This window comes from Stomoxys calcitrans, chromosome 2 (genome assembly GCF_963082655.1).
Source record: "Stomoxys calcitrans chromosome 2, idStoCalc2.1, whole genome shotgun sequence".
NCBI classification, from domain to species: domain Eukaryota; kingdom Metazoa; phylum Arthropoda; class Insecta; order Diptera; family Muscidae; genus Stomoxys; species Stomoxys calcitrans.
The window spans coordinates 230,919,466-230,941,878 of record NC_081553.1 but is presented as its reverse complement, the minus strand read 5'-3'; the positions used below and the strand labels follow the sequence as shown (position 1 = coordinate 230,941,878).

Below are 22,413 nucleotides of genomic sequence, written 5' to 3'. Positions count from 1 at the left end.
GTCAGGGGTCTAATACCACTCTATATACCACATTTTCGCAAATCAAGGCATAATATGTCTCAAATGACCTCAAGTCTAAACTATCATTTTTCATGGCAGCTTTGTTAACCGTAGCCTAGAGGTTAGCATGTCCCCCTATGACGCTGGGTTCGAATCCAGCCGAGACCATCAGAAAAAATTTTTAACGGTGGTTTTCCCCTCCTAATGCTGGCAACATTTGTGAGGTACTAGGCCATGTAAAACTTCTCTCCAAAGAGTTGTCGCACACTGTGGCACGCTATTCGGACTAGGCTATAAAAAAGAGGCCCCTTATCATTGAGCTTAAACTTGAATCGGGCTGCACTCATTGATATGTGAAAAGTTTTGGAATGTTCATGGGCAAAATTTGCAATTTGTAGTACCAAATTTCCAGATGTCTTCCTTTGTTTGAATTTTTCGTAAAACGTTTATTTCACTTTTGCACAACACTGTACACAACAACAATTCGTATATATGCATGTTATGTGAAGTATTTGCCGGCTGGTGTGGTGATGATTCCAGTGCTAGATAAAGAAAATTCATTGCTGCTAACAAGTCAGCAACCCAGACTGTTCATCCAGATATATTCGCATTTTTAACAAATCACACATCTGCTTGGCAGTGTAGTTCAGCATGTCGCTTCCCTCCTGTCACCATACTTCTGGCCCTACAATTGTGACAATCTTCAGTTTTCACACACACACGTGTAAACCAGCCAGCCAGCCCTCCCATGTAAATTTCGCTGCTCAATAAATGAAAGAATTTGGATGTGGTGGTGCAGTGCGCTGCGGTGGTTCTCCCTGTCTTACTACTGTTGCGGGAATGTTAGAAAAATATCGATTTATAATAAAAACAAATGATATGCGCGCGTGTTTAGTTTTTATATGGGCATACATTGAAAATACCCAAGTGAATATTCTAAAATATTACAAATTTCAAAACGCCATAGAAAAATACCATATACGATGCCCATAATTATATATAGTTTATGCTTTTTTCTTATCCACAACATAGACTATAAATAAAAATATTTTTTATTTATTAGCAAATATCAAAAGTAAATCAAATCACACATTGTCTGCCGAAGTAGTAGTTTATTGAAAAAGTAAAACAACGATGTGATATGCAACATATTGTTCGGCTGGCTACAATTTGATTCCTATTGAAATCTTCAATAAAGTATTGACCATATTGATTGTTTTGTGGTTTGACAAGCAAGCCAATCAAAGGCGTATGATTCATATTTGTTTTGTTATTGATCATACGTTATATGGTCTTTTATAACTCACCTTTATAACTTTATAACCATCTAGGCGTATGATCATTATATATTATTACGTATACGTTTTATGCTTATTGTTTACCTAAATGGTCCAAGAAACAAACAAAAATATGTACGGCCATAAAATATTTTCCTAAAGTTTAGGAATTTTTTGTAAATAAATATGATTGCGCAATAAATTTTCTGTAATGGCCAATTGAAACACAATAAAATGCTATCAGTCATCTAAAATTTGGACACTTGAAAATCCACTAAAAAGATAGGAATAACAAAGTTGGGGTCCATGTTCCATGAAAAACTTAGAAGGTAAATTAGTAATTGTCTCTTTGATATACACGAAACAGTCCACCATCAGGTAAATGTCTAACGACAAACTCTCAAAATAACGGTTTATGAATAAAGTTCTAAAAACCAAGCAATTTTAAATTGGTATTGTAAATGGGTCAAACCGGTCCATATTTGGGTATATCTCCCATATAAACCGATCATACTATTATACTTTTTGAGCCTCTAAATGATTCAATTCTCCCCTATTTGCGTAAGCCATCAAAGTGTGCAGATTTTAATATCTTGCATTGTCACAAACTTACCTGTACTGCATAGGAGTTTATACAGTTTGTGGTTCTTGTGACACTGGCCCATATATTTGAAGAAGAATATTTCACCACCTGAACGACTGGGTTCGAATCCTGGTGAGAACATCAGAAAAAATTTTCAGCGGTGTTTATCCCCTGGCTACTTTTGTGGGGTACTTTGCCATGTAAAAACTTCTCCTTAAAGAGATGTCGCATTGCGACACTTCGTTTGCATTCAGCAAAAAGGAGGCCCTTATTACTGAGCTTAAACTTGAATCGAACAGCACTCATTGATCTGTGAGAAGTTTGTCCCTGTTCCTTAATAGAATGTTCATGGACAAATTTGCATTGCAAATTTCTCTAGAATAACCAAGCACTGGCTCATCTGTCTTCGTAGTACTCATTCTTTCTCTCCTTGCTTAAGACCACGATTTTTTCCTTTTGTCGCTTTGCTTCTAAACTTCTAACTTAGTCAATTATAGGGTCTACTGGCCAATATTATTCTACTTTTAATCTCAAAATGTTTGTCGTTTGTATTGTTTACGCTGGCATCGAGGTAGATGAAGTGACAGACAAAGTCAAAGTTGCCAACATTCTGTATTTTTATATCCTCCACCGACAAAGTCAAAGTTGCCAACATTTTGTATTTTTATACCCTCTACCATAGAAAGTGGGTATACTAATTTCGTCATTCTGTTTGTAACACCTCGAAATATACGTCTAAGACCCCAAAAAGTGTATATATTCTTGATCGTCATGGTATTTTAAGCCGATCGAGCCATGTCCGTCCATATGTCTAAATTTTACTAAATTTTACACAAATACTTCTTAGTAGTGTAGGTCGGTTAGGATTGTAAATGGGCCCAATCGGTTCAAGTTTTTATATAGCTGCCATATAAACCGATCTTGGGTCTTGACTTCACGTGGTGTTTTGGTACCACTTCCAACAACTGCGCCAAGTATGGTCCAAATCATAATCATAACCTGATATAGCTGTCATATAAACCGATCTTCTATAGGGCCCAATTTTTATCCGATTTGGCTGAAATTTTGCACAAGTCGTTGAGAAATTCTAAATCAGTGCATATCCTAATATAGCCGCCATATAAACCCATCTAGCGATTAGACTTCTTGAGCTTCTATAGGGCGCAATTCTTTTCCAATTTAGTTGAAATTTTGCATATGTCGTTTTGGTATGAAATCCAATAACTGTGCCAAGTATGGCACAATTTGACACCCTGAGCCACTGGAGGGCGCAATTTTTACTCGATTTGCCTGAAATTTTGGAAATTTTTTCATAAGTTCTAACAGTTATAACAAGTACGGTCCATATCGGTCAATAACTTGATGTAGCTCTTATATATATATTGAAAAGGTGATTCAAAGAACTTGACAAATGCGATCCATTGTTGAGGGAAGGACGCTTTTACTTGGTTTTTTTGCTAATTTTTAAGTGTTTGATTTTGCATATCCTTTTGCGATCACTTGGGTATAGCTGGATTCTTCAACCTTGACTCTAGAAACTTGCTTTTATCTCAGTTACCGCCAGATCACCTTTGACAAGATCTTTTTCAGTTATACGAATCTTTAACTGCTTACTTTGATCGACCATGATGTAGATATCATAAGCATACGAAACTACTATTAACTTCCACACTTCGTATTATCTTCTCAAGTTGAATATTAAACCTTGTCTTAAAACCAGCGTTACCGTTGTGCCACTTTAGTATCAAATTTGATACTTTTTTTGGACGATGCCACTTGTGTGCCACTTTTTAATTTTGAATTTTCTATTGTTTGTCGTCCAACAAATCGCAATTTAAATTTTTTGAGCTGAACGAGAGTAACTGGAATATATCACTTAAGTATTTAAATTTCCACCACCGTAACTCGTCTAAACATTTATTCTAAAACCTACAAATGCATGTTCTGTAGATCGTAGATCTATTTTGCGAAGTCTGTTCGTCCGTCCAAATTTGAATTTGGTTACAAAAAGTCTCCACCTAAAACATAGGATTGATTTACGATGGTGGGAATCTAAGATTCGGATTGACCGAACTTATCTTTTATACACCGTTTTATGTTATTTATAAAAGAACTGATATGTGATTTTGTTACATACGTCTTATTTTTGTTTTTTATGAAAAATATTGTGCCAAATTTTGGACCAATTTAAAGTTTTTTTATGTTATTTATGTTTATTGTATGCCTTTGCTTTTGTTACTCCTAGTTTGTTTGTTTGTTTTTTTTAACAAAAACAAAAAAAGTGCCACTTTTCAAAACTAAAAATGACACTTTTTGTGTCACAATTTCAAAATTGCCAACGGTAACACTGCTTAAAACTAATTTGATTCTGAAGAGGCCAGACTTCAAATACATTTAAACTAGTAGGACTATGGTAAACAAATAAATGGAATTTATCAGTCTCTTTCAGGATCTGGCGTGCGTGAATATTTGGTCTAGGGTGAATTTTTTTCTCTAATAGGTTCCAATTACCTCATTGACTTTAGATATCTCCCACACTATACTATCGATCATATTTTGTATGCGATTGGATGGAGCTTTATTCCGCTTTAGTTGGCAGAATGTACTGAGGCTCTAAACATCGGGCACGTGTTCTCCGCCAAGGCTCAGTAGGCAACTTTTCGGCACCTACTGCTTTTTTGTTTTTAGTCAGCTTAAAACTTTTTGGATCTGGCTAGCCGATGTATATTCAAGACCATTGTGTGATTGGAATGTATCCTCAATTTTGCTAGAAATGGATCCTCAAATTTATACTCAAGTTTTTTTGCAAAACAAAACAATTTCATAGCTCTCGTATATAACTTTTCAGTGTCTTAATTAAAATTCTCCTAACAAATCTAAGATAATAAATTAAAAACCGGTCCATGGATAGAATATAAAGCATGCCTTCATATGAAGCAGTTTTGTCTGTTTCCACTTTGATTACATGCCAACTATGGCTTTAAATAGCGCATATAATACTTAAATAAGTTCATACGTGCATTTTCAGTTTATTACCATCATCACAACTTCTTACTACTTCAGAAACCACAAGCCATTCTCTATTCCTTAAAGAGAGGGGATTCTTTGAGTTGTCTAATTAAAATGTGACTCACATTATGGTTTATGCGGAAACGTTAATGAAATGTCGGTGGTAGACAAAAATAAACTACCTCCGTCCACCCTGCCGTATAAACATAACTGTATAACAGACACCTCGAAATACATACGATATAGCGAAATAAAACACAAGCCAAACAAAATCATTTTCCACCGCCGCCGCTCCATATGCCAATGTACTCGATAAGAAAACAATTCTACACTCGACGCTGTTAGACGATCCAAATACAATCGACCCTCTTCTACCTACATACACACACACACTAACAATGTTACCAATTTGTAAGTAGGTGGTGTGGTAGCGGTAAGATTGCATTGTGATGGTGGGTTGTATTAAGAGTTATGTGTAATTCCTTCCGGTTATGAATTGCACTTCAAAAATTTTTTTTTTTATTGTTTGTTTCTGTAGAATTTCGCAAAATGAGTGTCCAAATCTTTGTACGTCATTGTGACCATTTTAAATTGTGTGCGATGAGTTATATAGCAATACAAGTTCTTTCAAGTCAACACGAATACGTTGAGAGAAATGTATACTCTGGATTCGTCATTGTGTTTGAAAGAGAATGTTTGTCGTTTTTTAATTTGCCCAACTGCCAAACGCATGCATATGTTTGAGAATGCTCTCTTTTTTCATTATCTTTTGTCGTTGTGGATTGACAATACACAGAGATGTCAACATGTTGGCCCCTTACGATATGATTTTGCAATACGATTTTAAAATAGAAAAACAAAAGCTATATACATAAGTACCATAACAGATGCTTTTGTTTTCGGTGATTGGGAAAACAAAATACCATTGGCATGTGAATTTTTATTTTTATAGGTTTGGAATAATTTTCCAAAAGAAAGTACCCTCATTCCAGCTTTCGTTGATTTCGTCAATGATCGAAGAATTAATTTCATTACATATTCCTAAAAGAGACGAAATTGAGTAAGATTTAAAAGAAAAATGCAGTCATTGGCAATTGATATTTAACCATAATGCAACCTAAGTCGCGTGTGACAAATTTGGAAACCAGATTCCACATCACACTGCCTAGAAGCTCTAGTATCCTGTCCAATTTGTTTCTTTCTATTAAAGATTAAAATGTTTCAAAAAGTTTAACCCATTAAAACTCAAATATGGGTTCCTTTGTCCAATTTTCATGAAATTTTATATATTTACTACAGGACAAGGCGGGTTATTGGAGCCTTTAAAAAACCAAAAGCCATCACGTTCCCGGCACGGGATAGCTGTGAGCAACGCACGGACTGGAAAGTTGAGGTCCGATCTAAGTGTTCATTGCTGTCATGAGAAACTTAGCTGCGAGCTAACGGGCGCGTCCACAGGTTGCGGATAGTGGAATGATCCATATGAAGTAGATGAAACGAAAGTCGCGGACAATCAGCGGTATCGAACGGAGAGGCTCAGGAAAGGCAGGGCGGCACCGGCTCTTGCACAGATCTGAGTGCCTATGATGCTCGATATGACAAGGCGGGTTATTGGTTCCTTTAAATAACCAATGGTCAACCTGTTCCCGCGGCGATCTGTCTTTTGGACCGGAACGAGCATGCTCACCTACAAGAGCCTGAGGTGGATCGCCACCTCCATATGAAAATATGGCTACAACAACAACGTTCCAGAGGCGATCGGTCCAGCGGACTGCAACCAGCTTACTCACCTTTAGGACCTTGGCGAGTATTGCTTCCTCCAACAACACAACAATAACTTTCGTTTTAAATAAAATCAGAAGCAAATGCTTATGGTGGCTTGTAAACAATATAATGAGCTGTCATTGTTAGTTTGACATATATCAATGAGGATTTGATAACACTTCGTGTCTGCTAACACGTACTTGTTATCAAATTGGGGCTCAGATGATGAGTAATGAACTTTGTTGTTGTTGTTGTAGCAGTTCGTTGTGTTCTATCTTTCGTCTGCATGATTCTGTTGAGTGTCAAGATCCAGGAACTCTGCGACTAAGATGGGGTGCGTCCACAGGGATCTGGGCAGTTAAACAGGTGACGTGTATCGTGCGGTCCCTGGTTACAATCGGGCCATACATCTTGCATGTCAGCACCAATCCTTGCTCTGTAGGAGTTGAGGTGGCTGCATCTGCCGGAACGTAATTGAGCCAGAACTACTCTGGTTTGCCGGGGGATGTCAATTTCTTCAGGTGCAATGGGAGGCGGTCGTTCTCTAAGGACTACATTCACCAGGTAGCCATTTACCACATCTGCCACCGTGTCTGCATGAATGTTGTCTAGACCTGCTTGATATGCCGCTTGATCTAGAGGTTCTCTCTTGTAGCTCTGAACCTCACACTCTAGATCCTGTAGATCTACCTTAAGGCTTCTGGGCGATGGATATCTATCCACAAGATGATGATTTGAATGGTCTCCGCGATAACAGCCCAAAAGGTATTGCTTAGACAGCATGTAGTTAAATCTTCGCACTGGTAGGATCTTTGTCTTCTGATGGAGGTGGTCCACATGTGTACTGAGGAGACAGCCCGTCGCGGTTCGGAGGGCGGCATTCTGACAGATCTGAATATTATTTCACTGCGTGTCACAAAGTTCACAAAGCTGTTTTTGTGCTATGCAGTCTTCGAAATCCATATTGATGCTCGGCGAATGGAAATTCTCCTACGAGGCTCGGGAGGAGTAATGCCTCAAGCGTCTTTGCCCCTGGTGAGGGAAGGTTTATCAGTTTGTACGACTGCCCCAAACTTGGGTCCTTTCCAGGCTTCAGTAGCCGTACACTCTGCGCCTATTTTCCAGACATCGGGAACTATAAGAGTGTTCAAAGACAGGTTGAGGACAGTAGTAAGGTACTCAACTCCAGGTGAATCCAGATTCTTCAACATCAATGTAGATATTCCGTCGGAACCCAACGCCTTGGATGATTTGGCGCCACGGATGACATTCGTAACTTCGCCCACGGTAAATTGTGATGGCTGTTTATCGGCTCGGAGACCGCGAATACGGCGAATGGCTCTCCTCCGTGCCCTGTCACTCTAATGATGCACAAAAAATTAACGGTTGAACAACCTGGCGCATCTCTTCGGATCAGTCACGGTTATTTGGCCAAAAGTGACTGAGGACCGGTCATCCTGTGACTTAACACTAAAGCGATTTAAATTTGGTGTTAAGTACCAGCGGAAACGCTCCCACCAAGAAAAACCCTAAACACACTGAAACGGACTTATATATCGATCTGTACAATATGGGACTTGAATATAAACTATATGGGAGTGGAGTTCGATTTTAATACAAAATTTTTATTTAATTCAAGTTTTAAGCGTGTGCCCTACCCCCAAATTATACCCAAAACCTCCCTAAACGGGCATATTAAAATATATAACCGAAAATATATTGGGTTGCCCAAAAAGTAATTGCGGATTTTTCATATAGTCGGCGTTGACAAATTTTTTCACAGCTTGTGACTCTGTAATTGTATATTTGATTAAAGTTCATTCTAAGTTTTATTAAAAATGCATTTACTTTCTTTTAAAAAATCCGCAATTACTTTTTGGGCAACCCAATATTTAAACATGGGTCCATTGGAGAGGCGGGGGACGCCCCAATCCCAAATAGACACTTAGATCAAATGGGACTATGTTGTTGTAGCAGCAGTGTGTTTTACACTAAGACAGCAGCCCTTGCCGATGAAGGATTTCACCGGCTGCCATGGGATTGATCAAATGAGACTATATGGGACTCTAATGAAAGGTATTTGGTGGAAGTAGAGTACCAATCTGCCATTAAAAGCTTGGCCCAAATATCTGCAGACTTATCCATCCCTACAAAATTCTCAAGAGAACATGTAGACCGACCAGCTATTCAATGAAAGGCATTTGTGAGAAGAATGCGATATGATATAATATTGTGCTGTGTAGGTTACCAATCTGACATTAAAAACTTGGCCCAAATCTGCAGACTTATTCATCCCTTTAGACTTCTCAAAAGGACATGTAGACTGACCAGCACAATATGGCTATTCAATGAAAGGCATTTGTGAGAAGAGTGCGCTATGATATTATATTGTGCTGTTCGGTCTACGTTCAAAAATGAGAAATTACATGTTGATCATAATTTATTTTCTTCTTTACTCTAGAAAAATAAAGAAAAAACATTGTGGGCTCAACAGTATACAGAAGAACTCTAATTGAATTGTTTTCAACTTTCATTAAAAAAAATATTTAAGTATAGTTGAATCGATTGGAGAAAACAGCGCCAAATATTCACTTCTCTTCTTTTTAGAAAAAAAAATTCCGGCGAAAGACTTTTTCATAGTGTGTCATGCGTTAAGAGGCTTTAAATATTCCTAAAGACAATATATTCCATTGTATATTTGTATCAATTCCTTAACCACATTCACCACTAATCTATGTTTTATTATTTTTTTTTATTTCTCTGTGTTTTATTTCTGTTTACACCTCTTGTTTGTATGTGACTTTGTGTTGTTGTGCTCTAACCAGTTATTTTGAATCCATCCGATTTCGATTATCTGCTAACCAAAGGCAATAACAATACTCCAGTGGATCGTAGTTCATTGCTATTGAAATTCGATCCACTACTCGGTGTGCCAGTGCCAGTTAATCAAGGACAACAGACGCAGCAACAGCACCATTACCAACAACAACAACTGCACCACTTACAAATACCCACTAATCTCAATAATAATCCTTGTCTAAGTCCAACCATAGAAGAGGACGAGCATAACGAAAGTACAAATCGTTCATTTGTTGTAGATTACACCAGCAGCACCACATCACTGGGTGGTGGAAGGGACACATCTGCAGCAACAGCAGCAGCAGCAGGATCTGCAATATCATCAAGTGCCAAATTACTAAAGGAACGTTCGCAAGAGGTCAAACAACAATTTCAGCAGCACCATAATCAACAAATCAAACGTCAATTACCACAACCAGGATTTAGAGTAAGTAGGGGCAATTTATTTTTACAAAGATGAAGATATATGAACAAATTGGATTTAGATTTATGCCTTTTATTGACAATTTGACCATTACAACAACCTGCACCCTCTCGTTTTTGTTTATTTGTCTTCTTTTCCATGTCTTCTCCACTGCTTCCTTTCCACAGAAGAATGCCACAATGAGTGTCGATGTGATTAAGGATATGAGTCTAGATAATAACGATTGTAATAAAACATTTGAAAATTCCAAGTAAGTTGTTGCTGGCGCCTCCACTTTCTGTGGTGGTCACATATATGTGGCCTTCACCCTGACTTGTTGTTGTCATTCTCATTCTCATTTCTTTTCTTGTTTATGTCTTTTGCAGTTCCACACAACCCGATGATAAACAGATCAACTATAAAATGGATGAACTTGAAAAGAAAGTCAAAAATGAAGTGTAAGTATATGAATAATCGCATGAGTCCCATGAGCATTTGTTTGTTTTGTATATTTCTCAACTATAGCCGCGCATCAAGCCAACGTTGCGTAGGCGGCAGTCTTTTGGGTCATATGCACGTAGTAGTAAATTATTGCAATCATAATGAACATGTTCATATAAAGCGAATTCAGCTTGAGATAATAGCCCATGATATACATTAACGAACTTTTTGACAAAACTTAATAAAGTCTTTAAATAGGTTTATTTGATAGTTCTCTTAAGGCAATGTGTCAAATAAATCTTTTTTCTTTTCTTTCAAATCTCCATTGTAGGATTTTTTTGTATTTCAAAAATCGATAAATAGCGCTCTCATCGAGCTTAAAGAGTTACACAAGGTTATCTTTAAACAATTCAACACGTTCCTAAAGGGAATATGCTTAGCTAGGGAAACTCTGAAACAATGAAGGACACTTCAGGCAATATGGATTACACATTAGTATTCCTTAATAACTACCACACATCTATTTGCGATAGAAGATATGATCTACTGGGCTTTGACTGAATGGTTTTCAACTATATAGAACTATCAAACAGATAAATTTTGTTCACTAAACGCCTTTTAGGCGAGCTTGGAATGGTAGTCTTAAACATGTTTTTGACAAACAACTAAAACGTTTGTATTTTCGAGAACCATGTTAATGCCCCGCCAAAAGCAACTACAACTACATGTTAATACATCATTAAGCAAAATGATAGCTAATTTCCAAAGAAAATTTGTGTAACTTACTTATCTTGAGTATATGCTAATGTATCCACAATTTCGTTGTTATACTCATCACCGTAGGATAGGGGTGTATTCATTTAGTCATTCCGTTTGCAACACATCTAAATATCAATTTCCGACCCTACAAAGTATATATATTTCGGATCGTCATCGAATTCTAAGACGATTTAACGATGTCCGTGTGTCTGTCCGTCCGTCTGTTGTAATCACTCTACAGCCTTCAAAAATTGAGACATTGAGCTGAAATTTGGCACAAATACGTCTTTTTGATGCATGCTGGTTAAGTTCTTGAACGGGCCAAATCAGACCATATTTGGATATAGCTGCCATAGACCGATCTGCTGATAAAGGGTCTAATGCCCGTCCATTTATCCGTCTGCCCGTCCGTCTGTTCCTTCAAAAATTGAGGTATTAAGCTGAAATTTGGCACAGATACGTCTTTTTAATGCACGTTGGTTAAGTTCCTGAACGGGCCAAATCGGACCATATTTGGTTATAGCTGCTATTATATAGACCGATCTGCCGATAAAGGGTCAAATGCCCATAAATGCTTTATTTTTATTCGATTTCGCTGAAATTTGAAACAGTCTTAAGCTTCCCGACAACTGACCCAAATATGGTTCAGACCGGACTATTTTTATATATAGCTGCCATATATACCGATCTGCCGATAAAGGGTCTGAAGCCCATAAAAGCTTTATTTATTACCCGATATCGCTGAAATTTGAATCAAAGGGTTATCTTAAGCCTCCTGATGTTCGACCTAAATATGGATTAAATCAGGCTATATTTAGGTATAGCTGCCATATAGACCGATCTCCAGATAAAGGGTCTGAAGCCCATAAAAGCATTAGTTTTTAACCGATTTCGCCGAAATTTGAAACAGTGAGTAGTTTTACGCCTCCAAACATAAGACTCAAATATGGTTCAGTTGGGACTATATTTAAATATAGCTGCCATATAGACCGATCTGCCGATAAAGGGTCTGAAGCCCATAAAAGCTTTATATATTAGCCAATTTCGCTGAAATTTGAAACAGTGGGTCACTTTAAGCCTCCCTACATCTGACCTAGTTATGGACTAAATCGGACTATATTTAGATTTAGCTGTCATATATACCGACTTCCAAATTAAGGGTCTAAAGTCATAAAAGCATTAGTTTTTAACCGAAATTTGAAACAGTGAGTAGTTATACGCCACCTAATATAGGACTCAAATTTTTGTTCAGTTCGGATTATATTTAGATATTGCTGCCATATAGACCGATCTCCCGATTAAACGACTGAAGCCCATTAAAGCTTTATTCATTACCCGATTTCGCTGAAATTTGAAACAGTGAGTTTTTTTGAGCCTCCCGATATCCGAGCTTAATATGGTTAAGGTCGGACTATATTTAGATGAAGGGTCTGAAGCCCATAAAAGCTTTATTTTTATCCGATTTCGCTGAAATTTCAAACAGTTTTTAGCCAAAGCCATACTATACAGACATGCCAACAGACATACATGTGGTCTAATGCAGTCCCATTGATTTTGTTTGTTTATTTATTTTCCATCTGGTTATTGCTGTTGCTGGTGTCATTTACCATCGCCTTCTTGTGTTTTATTAGTATAAGTTTAGCTTCACACAGCCCCTGTACACTGTTTCTCATGACATGCCAAAGTTATGACACGCTGTGTGACATAACCTTGACTAAATGACGAATAGTCAAAAAGGTCTTAATGTCATATGTCAGAGATGGTAGGGTCAAATGCATTTATAATGATAAGAAAAAGCAACAAGAATTAGAAAATCAAATCAAGTTTTTGTAACCTTAATCTTGGGTAGATGGTGTGTAATAAACTTGATATTCTTTAGCTTATTAGCCCTCGTTGACAATTTGGCAAGTGGCTATAAATAAGTATCAGAAAGGTACCGGGCGGCACCGATTCTTGTTTAAATATTGATTATCTATGGGAACGAGCTATGACGTTCCCGCAGAGATTGGCCCTATGGACCAAAATGAGATTGCTCACTTATGTAAGCTTGACGAGAATTACTACCTCCGCATACCATCGTGGCTATAAAAATTGGTTAGGTTGAAAAGAGGGTCCAGATATTAATCCGCCCCATGCCACTATGGACATACACCTGTGCGCTCTAAAAACTATAAAGTAACCTCTAAAAAGAAAAATTTAAGTTAGGTATTCCGAGCTGCTTACAAAATCCTTAATTGTTTTCAATACCACTCCCCTAAGTTAGTTCATGTCTGGTATTGTGTCTCCACCAAAGTGCCGGTATCTGTTAGACGCGAAAGCCGGGCAATAACAAAGGAAATGCTCCAACGTCTCATCTTCCCCGCATGCCCTACACATGCTATCACTTGCCGCACCGATTTTACATAAGTGAGCTCGTAGACCTAAGTGTCACTGCATTAACTTTCCTGTCACTGCACTGCCTGACGTCATCGTATTAGGTTCTTTGCCTAGTCTAGTCTTCCGACTTTTTATAAAGTCGGTAATGGTTCCATCGTCGGGTCCCTGTTCGTTAAGCTGTATTGGTTTTCCATTGCCTGTACAGCCTGATGTTCCAATACTAGGATCATTGCCAATCTTAGCCTTCCAAATCTTAAGTAAATGGGCTTTTTGGGAGTAGGTGATGGTACCATCATCGGCTCCCTGTTCGTTGGGTTGCATTGAGTCTGCTGTCGCTCCGCTGCCTAATGTTTCAATATTAGGATTTTTACATATCCCAGTATTACGAATCTTTAAGTCGGTGATGAGTCCGTCGTCGGGTTCCTGTTTGTTAGGCTGTGTTGAGTCTCTCGCCACTGCACTGCCTGATATTTTAGTAATGAATCTTTGCTTCTCCTAGTCTATTCAATATTTAGAGATGCCGTGATTGTCTCGTTGTCGGTCCCCTGCTTGTTGGGCGGTGTTGAAAGCGGGGAGCTCCGTTTCTTCTTCAGTATTTTAGCAGTGTTATGCTCTTCGGGAGATCTGATTCTTTTTCCAGCTTCCGTAGAAGTGCTTGGAATGTCAGTTCTATACCTTCTAGCATACTGCACTTTCGCCTGATTACGCTGCCGGTACATACTCCTCTGTCTCCTTCGTCGTGCACCGGATCGCTTTCTCGGTCTGCTTGTGAGCTTAACAAAGCCATCGCTCACTTCTGTCGTCATTCCGATGCCCTCGTTTCTCGATTCGGCTGCGATGACTGTTTCATTGACACAGTCGCTGTCTGAATCCGAGTCAGAAACACCACCTTTACTTAAAGGCTGGGGACGAACTGTGCATCCCTCTGGTTTATCCCTCTCTTCCTCAATAATTAGTCTGACGACTAGTTGTGCGCTTGAAGCATTACTCTCGACTAGAGGTGCCAAGGCACCCACATCTATAGGAGGGAGGACAACACACTACGGCCTGACGCCACCACCGCAGATGTTGAGTCTTTAGAGTCCATTTCTAGCCTACTCCAAAAGACTTTAAAATTTTTTCGTAATAGGTAGTACCTATTCCGAGATACAGATATATTTTTTTTTTTCTTTGAGGAGCAAAATAAGAACACGTCCGCTTCACTCAAATTTGTTAACTTTTACAATAAAAATAACAACAACAACTTAATCTAATGGAGTCTAGTATGGCTTGTAACTTAAATATAAATACGTTGCCAGAAGCAAAAGAGCTATAAAATTTTTTTATCAGTTTCATTCATTATCAATGTTTTGAACCTTCAGCTACTAAGTAAATTAGAAAAATGTGCGATTCAATACAAGAATTTCTATAACCATTTTGCCATCCGCGACGCAAGTGATGTTGCAATTCTTTATCGACCCATAAATCTTAGGTTAGTCTAGGTCCATAAACCATATCACAAATTTGACAACCTTGTTTTTACGTACCCTTTGAACCAAAAATATAACGTAGCATTTTCAAAGACCCTGGCTAATACAGGGCCAGTATTTTGGTGTTGTTGGAAGAAGATGTTGGTTGATTTCTCTTTTATCAGTTATTGTAGTTTTAACTCAAAGGGACCTCCTATCAAAGTCAAGACAGAACGGACTAAAAAGCTAAACCACTTTGCAGCGATTAAGTGTGAGGCAGCCATTGCGGCTAGAGACTTAACCCATTAGTGTATTGTTTCCGTTTTATCGGACGTTTTTATTTCTTACACTACTTGTTGATTTATATGAATGGTTTGAAAATCCATACAGAAATGAATTTGGAACATATCACATTTTACAGTTATTCTATAATTTTGATCAAGTCTCAAAGTTGACGTTCTTGTTTACTAACAAAAAAAAATTGGAAAAATATGAAAAACGTCAAAAAACGCAAGCGTTGGCAGGCAAATAAAAGCAAGGAAGCCTAACTTAAAATTAATGGTACGTTAACGGAACCAATATTTTTATTTTTTGGGCTGATGCAAAGAAATCCTCGTGCTCATGCAATTTTTGATAAAAATTAAGCACATTGACTTATTTTAAGCGCACTCCTTTCATATCGTGTTTTATAAAGGACGCTCTCTAAAAATTCGTTTAGATAACTTTTTTACAAACATTTCGAATAAACTGTAATAGGAAGTTTTATGCTTCAATGGACCAAGGCGATAGGAGAATGGATAGATAATAGGAGGGCCACACCATCTTGGTATATTCGAGACGACAATAGGAAAACTGGAAGAAGAAGAAGTTTTTGATCGGATACCGGAATCAACACTTGAGGTCGAGTGCGAGGCACTGCTGCCAGCGGCACAGTCTTGGATTGACGGAACTCTGGTATAGTGAGCTTTATGCTTTAATGGGTTAAGACAATGGGAAAAGGGATACAGGATAGGAGGGCCACACCATATCGGTATATTTGAGGCGAATAGAGAAAAACTGGAAGAAATGGAAGAGGTTTCTGAACGCATACCGAAAGCAAGACTTGAGGTCGAGTGCGAGACACTTCTGCCAGCGGTTTTGAATTGACTGAACTCTGGTAGTGCCATCTGAGAGTGCATGCTTGAGGACAGAGCCTGGGAGTATACATTGAGAACACAGAGACAGATCTATTTCCGACTGCCTGACCATTATACGATCCTGCAGTTCGAGTTTCGGTCGATCACAGATATCGCTGACTGTCCGAGACTGCAATTGCAGCGACTCCGTATGGAGCATTCCATGGGTTTGGAGCAACTTATGGGTTCGTCCGGTAGCTCGCAGCAATGGTTCTCGTGATAACAATTAGTTATTTAAAGCCGCCGATAACTTGGCTTGCCATATCATAGGCTTCTCACTGAGACTCCGCTCGATATCGCCGACTGTCCGAGACTGCAATTGCAGCGACTCCGTAAGGAGCATTGCACTATCCGCAACCTATGAGTTCGCCCGGTAGTTCGCAGCAATGGTTCTCGTGATAACAATGAACACCACACAGATTGGAGCTCAAAGTAACAGCCTGTATGGTGCTCGTAGTTATGACTTGCCGGGAACACGACAAAAATCCGGCGAGATCCAGATCGTGAGAAGATGAGTCTATTACTTAAAGGAAGTAAGAAAGAAATCAGTATAGCTTTCGGTGTCATAACGGGACACATAGGACTACGAGCGAAAGTTTGCAGAATAAGTGCGGAAGGAGATAGCATGTGTAGGGCATGGGGCGGATTAATATCCGCAACCTTGATCCGCACCCTTTTTCTAACACAAAGTTAGGTTACTTTGTAGTCACGAACAGTCTTGAGTATAAGTTATGACACGCTGAAGGACAGTGAAACGGTCGGTAAGACAACAAAAATCCGGTGAGATCCAGATCTTGAGAAGACGAGTCTATTACTTAAAGGAAGTAAGAAGGAGACCAGTATAGCTTTCGGTATCATAACTTGGGACTATGAGTGCACGTATGCAGAATAAGTGCGGCAGGAGATAGCATGTGTAAGGCATGGGACGGATTAATATTCACACCCTTTTTCTAAGCTAACTTTGTAGAGAAGTTGTAACTATATCATTAAGAAGTAGACTTCATAGGATCTCGTCGATGTTTAGAGAGACGTAAAGACAAGAAACCTACATTCCATGACGAGAGAACAAAAAAAAGCTAAAAAAAGTATAAAAAATAATCTATGAAATAAGTAGAACACCTTGGAGGCCACCGTGACATAGAGGTTAGCATATCCACCTACGACCATGAAAGACGGGGTTCGAATCCTGGCAAGAACATCAAAAAAATATTTCAGCGATGTTTATCCCCCACTAATGCTGACGATATTTGTGAAATATTTAGCCATATGCTATACGGCACGCCAACCTTGACTGTGACAAGCCTTATGTTTGAGCTTAATTTCGAATCGGACCGCATTCTTTGAGATGACGAATTACCGTATTCCCAAATGGAATGACCGTGGAAAAATTAGCAATTTTGAATTTGTGTTTTCCTCACGCCAACTTCGACTCCCAAAATGATATAGTTGCATTAGTGAGCGTCTGAAGTATGATTAACATCCTGAGAGCGTTTTACCACTTTGAAACAAACATACGCACAACCATGTGTTGCAATCCCATGGCAGCCGGTTGTACGTACCGGATTGACCCGATGGAGTTCATCATCAACAAGGGATGCCGCCAAATACACTAAGGCACGGATACAACAACAAAACAACCATGTGATGAGGTTTACAATCCCATGGCAGCCGGTTGTACGTACCGGATTGACCCGATGGAGTTGTTCATCGGGTAGGGCTGCCGCCTCAGTGTACAACACACTGCTACAGCATCAACATGAGTTTTATATTTCCTTCATGAATTACGAGACTCACACGCCCATCTCTAATTTGAAACTTTTACTTTTTTGTTTATTTTTTGGAAACAGTGTTTCTAGTTGACCTTTATTGCTTTGTTGGTCTGTGACTCATTATTGGTTTCCCATTTCGGTTTTGTTTATGGGGGGACTGGCGCTGTATAACTAAAATTCAGTGCATTTTTGAAATTGAAAAACTTGTTGAATTGTATGATGGACTTGCAATTTCATTGCCAAAAAACTAGTAAATTGCTATTAAATACTTTTTTCTCTTTCCAGTCTCAAAACAGAGGATATCGAGAAGAAACTCAAAGAAGCCGAACAGAGGGAAGAAGCTTTAATAAAACGTATCACAGAAAAAGACAAAACAGTGGCGAAAATGAAGTAAGTCATTAAAAGCGTTGACTCGAAAGAAAGACATTTGCTAAGCTTAATTAAACTATTTTGGGTTTTGTGGTTCTTTTTCTCTATTTCCTTTGTAGCGGTGTAATTGAAGCGTATGAAAAAGCCATAGCTGAACTAATTGCCGAAAAAGAACAATTAATACAGAATTATGAAAAACAATTGGCGGAAGTGAAAGCCGATCGTGATTCAAATTATCATCATTTAACATCGCTGGAAACAACATTTTCCGATTTGCATGTGTAGGTCTCAGAAAAAATTATATGCCAAATCAAGTTTCTTTTATAATTTTTAATTTGTTCACCTTTTTTTTAGAAAATATGAAAAGAGCAAAGAAATGACCTGCCAATTAAAAGCGAATGAAGAGGGCCTAATAGCGGAAAATCGCAAAAATGCTGAAAATCTGCGATTACAAGAGCAAAGATATGATAAAATGAAAAATCATGCAATGCAACAATTGGAAATGTAAGTCTTTAGCTATAGTAACTATGTATTGGGTTGCCCAAAAAGTAATTGCGGATTTTTCATATAGTCGGCGTTGACAAATTTTTTCGCAGCGTGTGACTCTGTAATTGCATTCTTTCTTCTGTCAGTTATCAGCTGTTACTTTTAGCTTGCTTTAGAAAAAAAGTGTCAAAAAAGTATATTTGATTAAAGTTCATTTTAAGTTTTATTAAAAATGCATTTACTTTCTTTTAAAAAATCCGCAATTACTTTTTGGGCAACCCAATACTTCCAATTATTCTGATAAAAATGTTGACAATTATGTGGACTAACCCAGCACTAAAAATTCGTACCTTATCCAAACCAACTCATTTCCCATTAGGTGGGATGGGATGCCACTATGTTCATTGGAGTGTCCCAAAAGAACAAAAAGTATTTTTTTGCTTCATTTTGATCCCAATAAGCAAAATACAAAACATTATGACGATCGGTTAACGACAAACCTTATCGACACGACGTCTAAAGTTGCATGTAGTACTTTCCTTTCCCGTAGAGAATTTAAGGTCCTAGAATGAATTTTGTTAACAAAATAGACATTATTATGAGATTTACAGTAAAAATATGAACTGTACTCTGCTCCACCACTGTGCCTACGATCAAATGTGGGGTCCCACTTAGAAATTCCTCCTGATTTGCCCAAGCCAGGTGTCTTACTATCCCTTTATAATTTCTGTGCCGCTTCTCCGTCTGTTTTTTTTTTTTATCAACGTGTATGATGGCATTTATTAACCAATCATCACGAATTTTCCACATATCACTTATCATTGAACTTAAACTTGAATCGGACAGCACTCATGGGTATGTGAGAAGTTTGCCCCTGTTCCTAAATAGAAGCTTCAAGCTTTGCATTTTTGATTTACACTTTTATTGATGTAGTGACTTAAAATTTCAACCGATTTGCATGAAATGTTGTATTACTCGTCTGAAACCCTCTGCTAAATTTTATCAAGATCGGTTCAGATTTGGACATGGGGAATATTGCAAGTCTCATCATATTCCTCACATACACTGTACACGCTGTCACAATCCCATAGCAGCCGGTTGTACGTACCGGATTGACCCGATGGACTTCTTCATCGGCAAGGGCTACCGCCTCAGTATATAACTAACTGCTACAACAACAACAACAACACTGTCACTTGCCGCACTTATTCTGTATAAGTGTGCCCGTAATCCTATGTGACTCGTAGTGATACCGAAAGTAATACTAAACTTTTACTTACTTCCTCTCAGTAATAGCTTCGTTTTCTCACAATCCGGATAACCCTAGGGGTTTCGTCGTCCTGCAGACCGTTTCACAGTTTAACGGTGCTACATGCGCTTTCGTTGCATTCACAAAGTTTGCTGATGGCAGTCCTTTGGCCTTCACGACGAAATCGTCTACCCTTTCGTTCCCCCTAACTTTGCTATGGCCCGGTACCCAAACGATGTGGATCATGCCATTCTCAAAGAAGGCCTTAATTTCCTTTCATTGATCGGTGATCTCACCATCCTAGTTGTAATAGCCTATCTTACTGTCCGTTACGATGTTCATACATGACGACCGCGCTTTAATCCTATACCAGCTGCGGGAACGTGTTATGGTCAGGCAATCGGAAGCAGGTCTTAGACCCTGGGGCTTCAATATGGACTCCCACACCCACTTTGTCCGCGTAGCATGAACTAGTAGATGGCAATACCAAAGTTGGATCAATCCAAGAACGTGTCGATGACAGTGTCTCGCATTCGACCTTAAATGCCAATCTGAAACCTCTTTAAATCCACCCAGAGGGTGTTATTGTCGCCTCAATAATCCCATGATGTTATGACCTGCTCTTATCTACTAATCACTGACCCATCTCCCCCGATTTAATCCTACACCACCTGCAGGAACGTGTTATGGTCAGGAAATCGGAAGCTGATCTTAGACCCTGGTGTTTCAATATGAATTCCCAGACCCACTTTGTCCGCGTAGCATGAACTAGTAGATGGCAATACCAAAGTTGCATCAATCCAAGAACGTGTCGATGACAGTGTCTCGCATTCGACCTTAAATGCCAATCTGAAACCTCTTTAAATCCACCCAGAGGGTGTTATTGTCGCCTCAATAATCCCATGATGTTATGACCTGCTCTTATCTACTAATCACTGACCCATCTCCCCCGCTTTAATCCTACACCACCTGCAGGAACGTGTTATGGTCAGGCAATCGGAAGCAGGTCTTAGACCCAGGGGCTTCATTATGGACTCCCGGACCCATTTTGTTCGTGTAACATGAACTAGTAGATGGTAATACCAGAGTTGCCTCAATCTAAGAACGTGCCGATGGTAGTCGACCCCAAATGCCAATCTGAAACCTGTTCAAATCCATCCAGGAGTGTTGTCGTCGCCCCAATAATCTCGCGATGTTATGACCTGCTCTTATCATGTATAAATTCCATAGCCGCAGAGACTGCCTCATACTTAATCTGTATGTGTATGGGTTGAACATCTGAAATAGTGTGCAGTGCCTTCAATAGGCATGGTTCTCATCGCCCTGCTTATGTTTTGTTAACTTTAAAATCTTTGTGAGGCAAAGAACATATTCTTTTTTCGTGAATATACAATAACTTATCTTTTCTCTCTCTCTCTCTCTCTCTCTCTCTCTCTCTCTCTCTCTCTCTTACTCTCTTATTTTCAGAGCCAACAAAAAACTTGAATGTCTGACACGAGAGCATACAATGGAAATAACCAAACTGAAAGCCTTACTTAAAAAAGAAGAAATTGCGCGATCGTCCATGAGCGAACAGCTTGCTCAAAAGTCTAAAGAGAACGCAGAGCTTGTTAAGATATGTGATGAATTAATTTCGGGTCAAGGAAGTTAAAGAGGAATCAAGGCTTTGGATTCAATTTCTATGTAATTGAACCTACTCCAAGACAGAAATGTTAATGAGCGATGATATTTTTTTTTACATAATACTAATTAATTTATTTAATGTTTTCTAATTTGTATTTTAGTTGCCTAAGCAATGATTTAACTAAAACAACAACAACAACAACAAACAAAAATAATAAGAAATCTAAACTAAAGCGCACATAGAACAGAAAACAACAGCTTTTTGTCCTTGTTTTTTTGCTCCTTTTGTTTTTGAATTAAACTTTGGTTGTTATTGTTTTTCATGAGAAAAAAAACGGAAAAAAGTTTAGGAAAAAGGCGCTTTTATTGGATTCAATTTATATTAAGTTTGCTAATGAAACAAAAAGAAAAACAAAACTCCAACTCATTAAATATAATGTTATTGTAAGTAACAAATTATTAAAAAAAAGAAAAAAGAACAAACAAAAAGAATACAAGGAAAACAAAAACTTAAAAAATAAAACAAACAAAAACACAACTCCACAATCAACAATCATTAACATTCATACAGGAGAGAAGAGTAGTAGAAAATAAAACAAGAACACAGTCATCATTCACAATTATAATTTTGTGTGATTTTTAGATTTTCATAAAAAAAAATTTTCATAAATTGTAGTTTTAGTTTTGTGCTGTAAAAACATTGTTCTCGTCCAAAAGCGTTTTTTTTTTTTCATTATATTAAAGTATTAGTAGTGCATTAAAGGCATTTTATAATTTTTTCCTTTATTTGTTTTTGTGTAATAACCTTGAGATTCTTTTAGAT

At 38.3% G+C, this 22,413-nt stretch overlaps 1 protein-coding gene across 6 annotated transcripts in view; it reads left to right on the top strand.

Moving 5' to 3' along the window:
- LOC106092348 (probable serine/threonine-protein kinase DDB_G0278665) overlaps positions 1-21,845 on the top strand; it is a 90,598-nt gene extending 68,753 nt beyond the window's left edge. For 4 of the 6 annotated variants that reach the window (XM_013259435.2, XM_013259510.2, XM_013259219.2 and 1 more), the window contains 7 exons: positions 9,459-9,919; positions 10,084-10,166; positions 10,282-10,353; positions 18,149-18,253; positions 18,352-18,513; positions 18,587-18,736; positions 21,435-21,845. In XM_013259435.2, the coding sequence (XP_013114889.2) occupies positions 9,459-9,919; positions 10,084-10,166; positions 10,282-10,353; positions 18,149-18,253; positions 18,352-18,513; positions 18,587-18,736; positions 21,435-21,618 (1,217 nt within the window). In that variant the 3' untranslated portion in view covers positions 21,619-21,845. The remainder of the gene's footprint in view (positions 1-9,458; positions 9,920-10,083; positions 10,167-10,281; positions 10,354-18,148; positions 18,254-18,351; positions 18,514-18,586; positions 18,737-21,434) is intronic. The other 2 variants (XM_013259573.2, XM_013259373.2) reach the window with 1 other exon arrangement.
- The last annotated feature ends 568 nt before the right edge of the window (positions 21,846-22,413 follow it).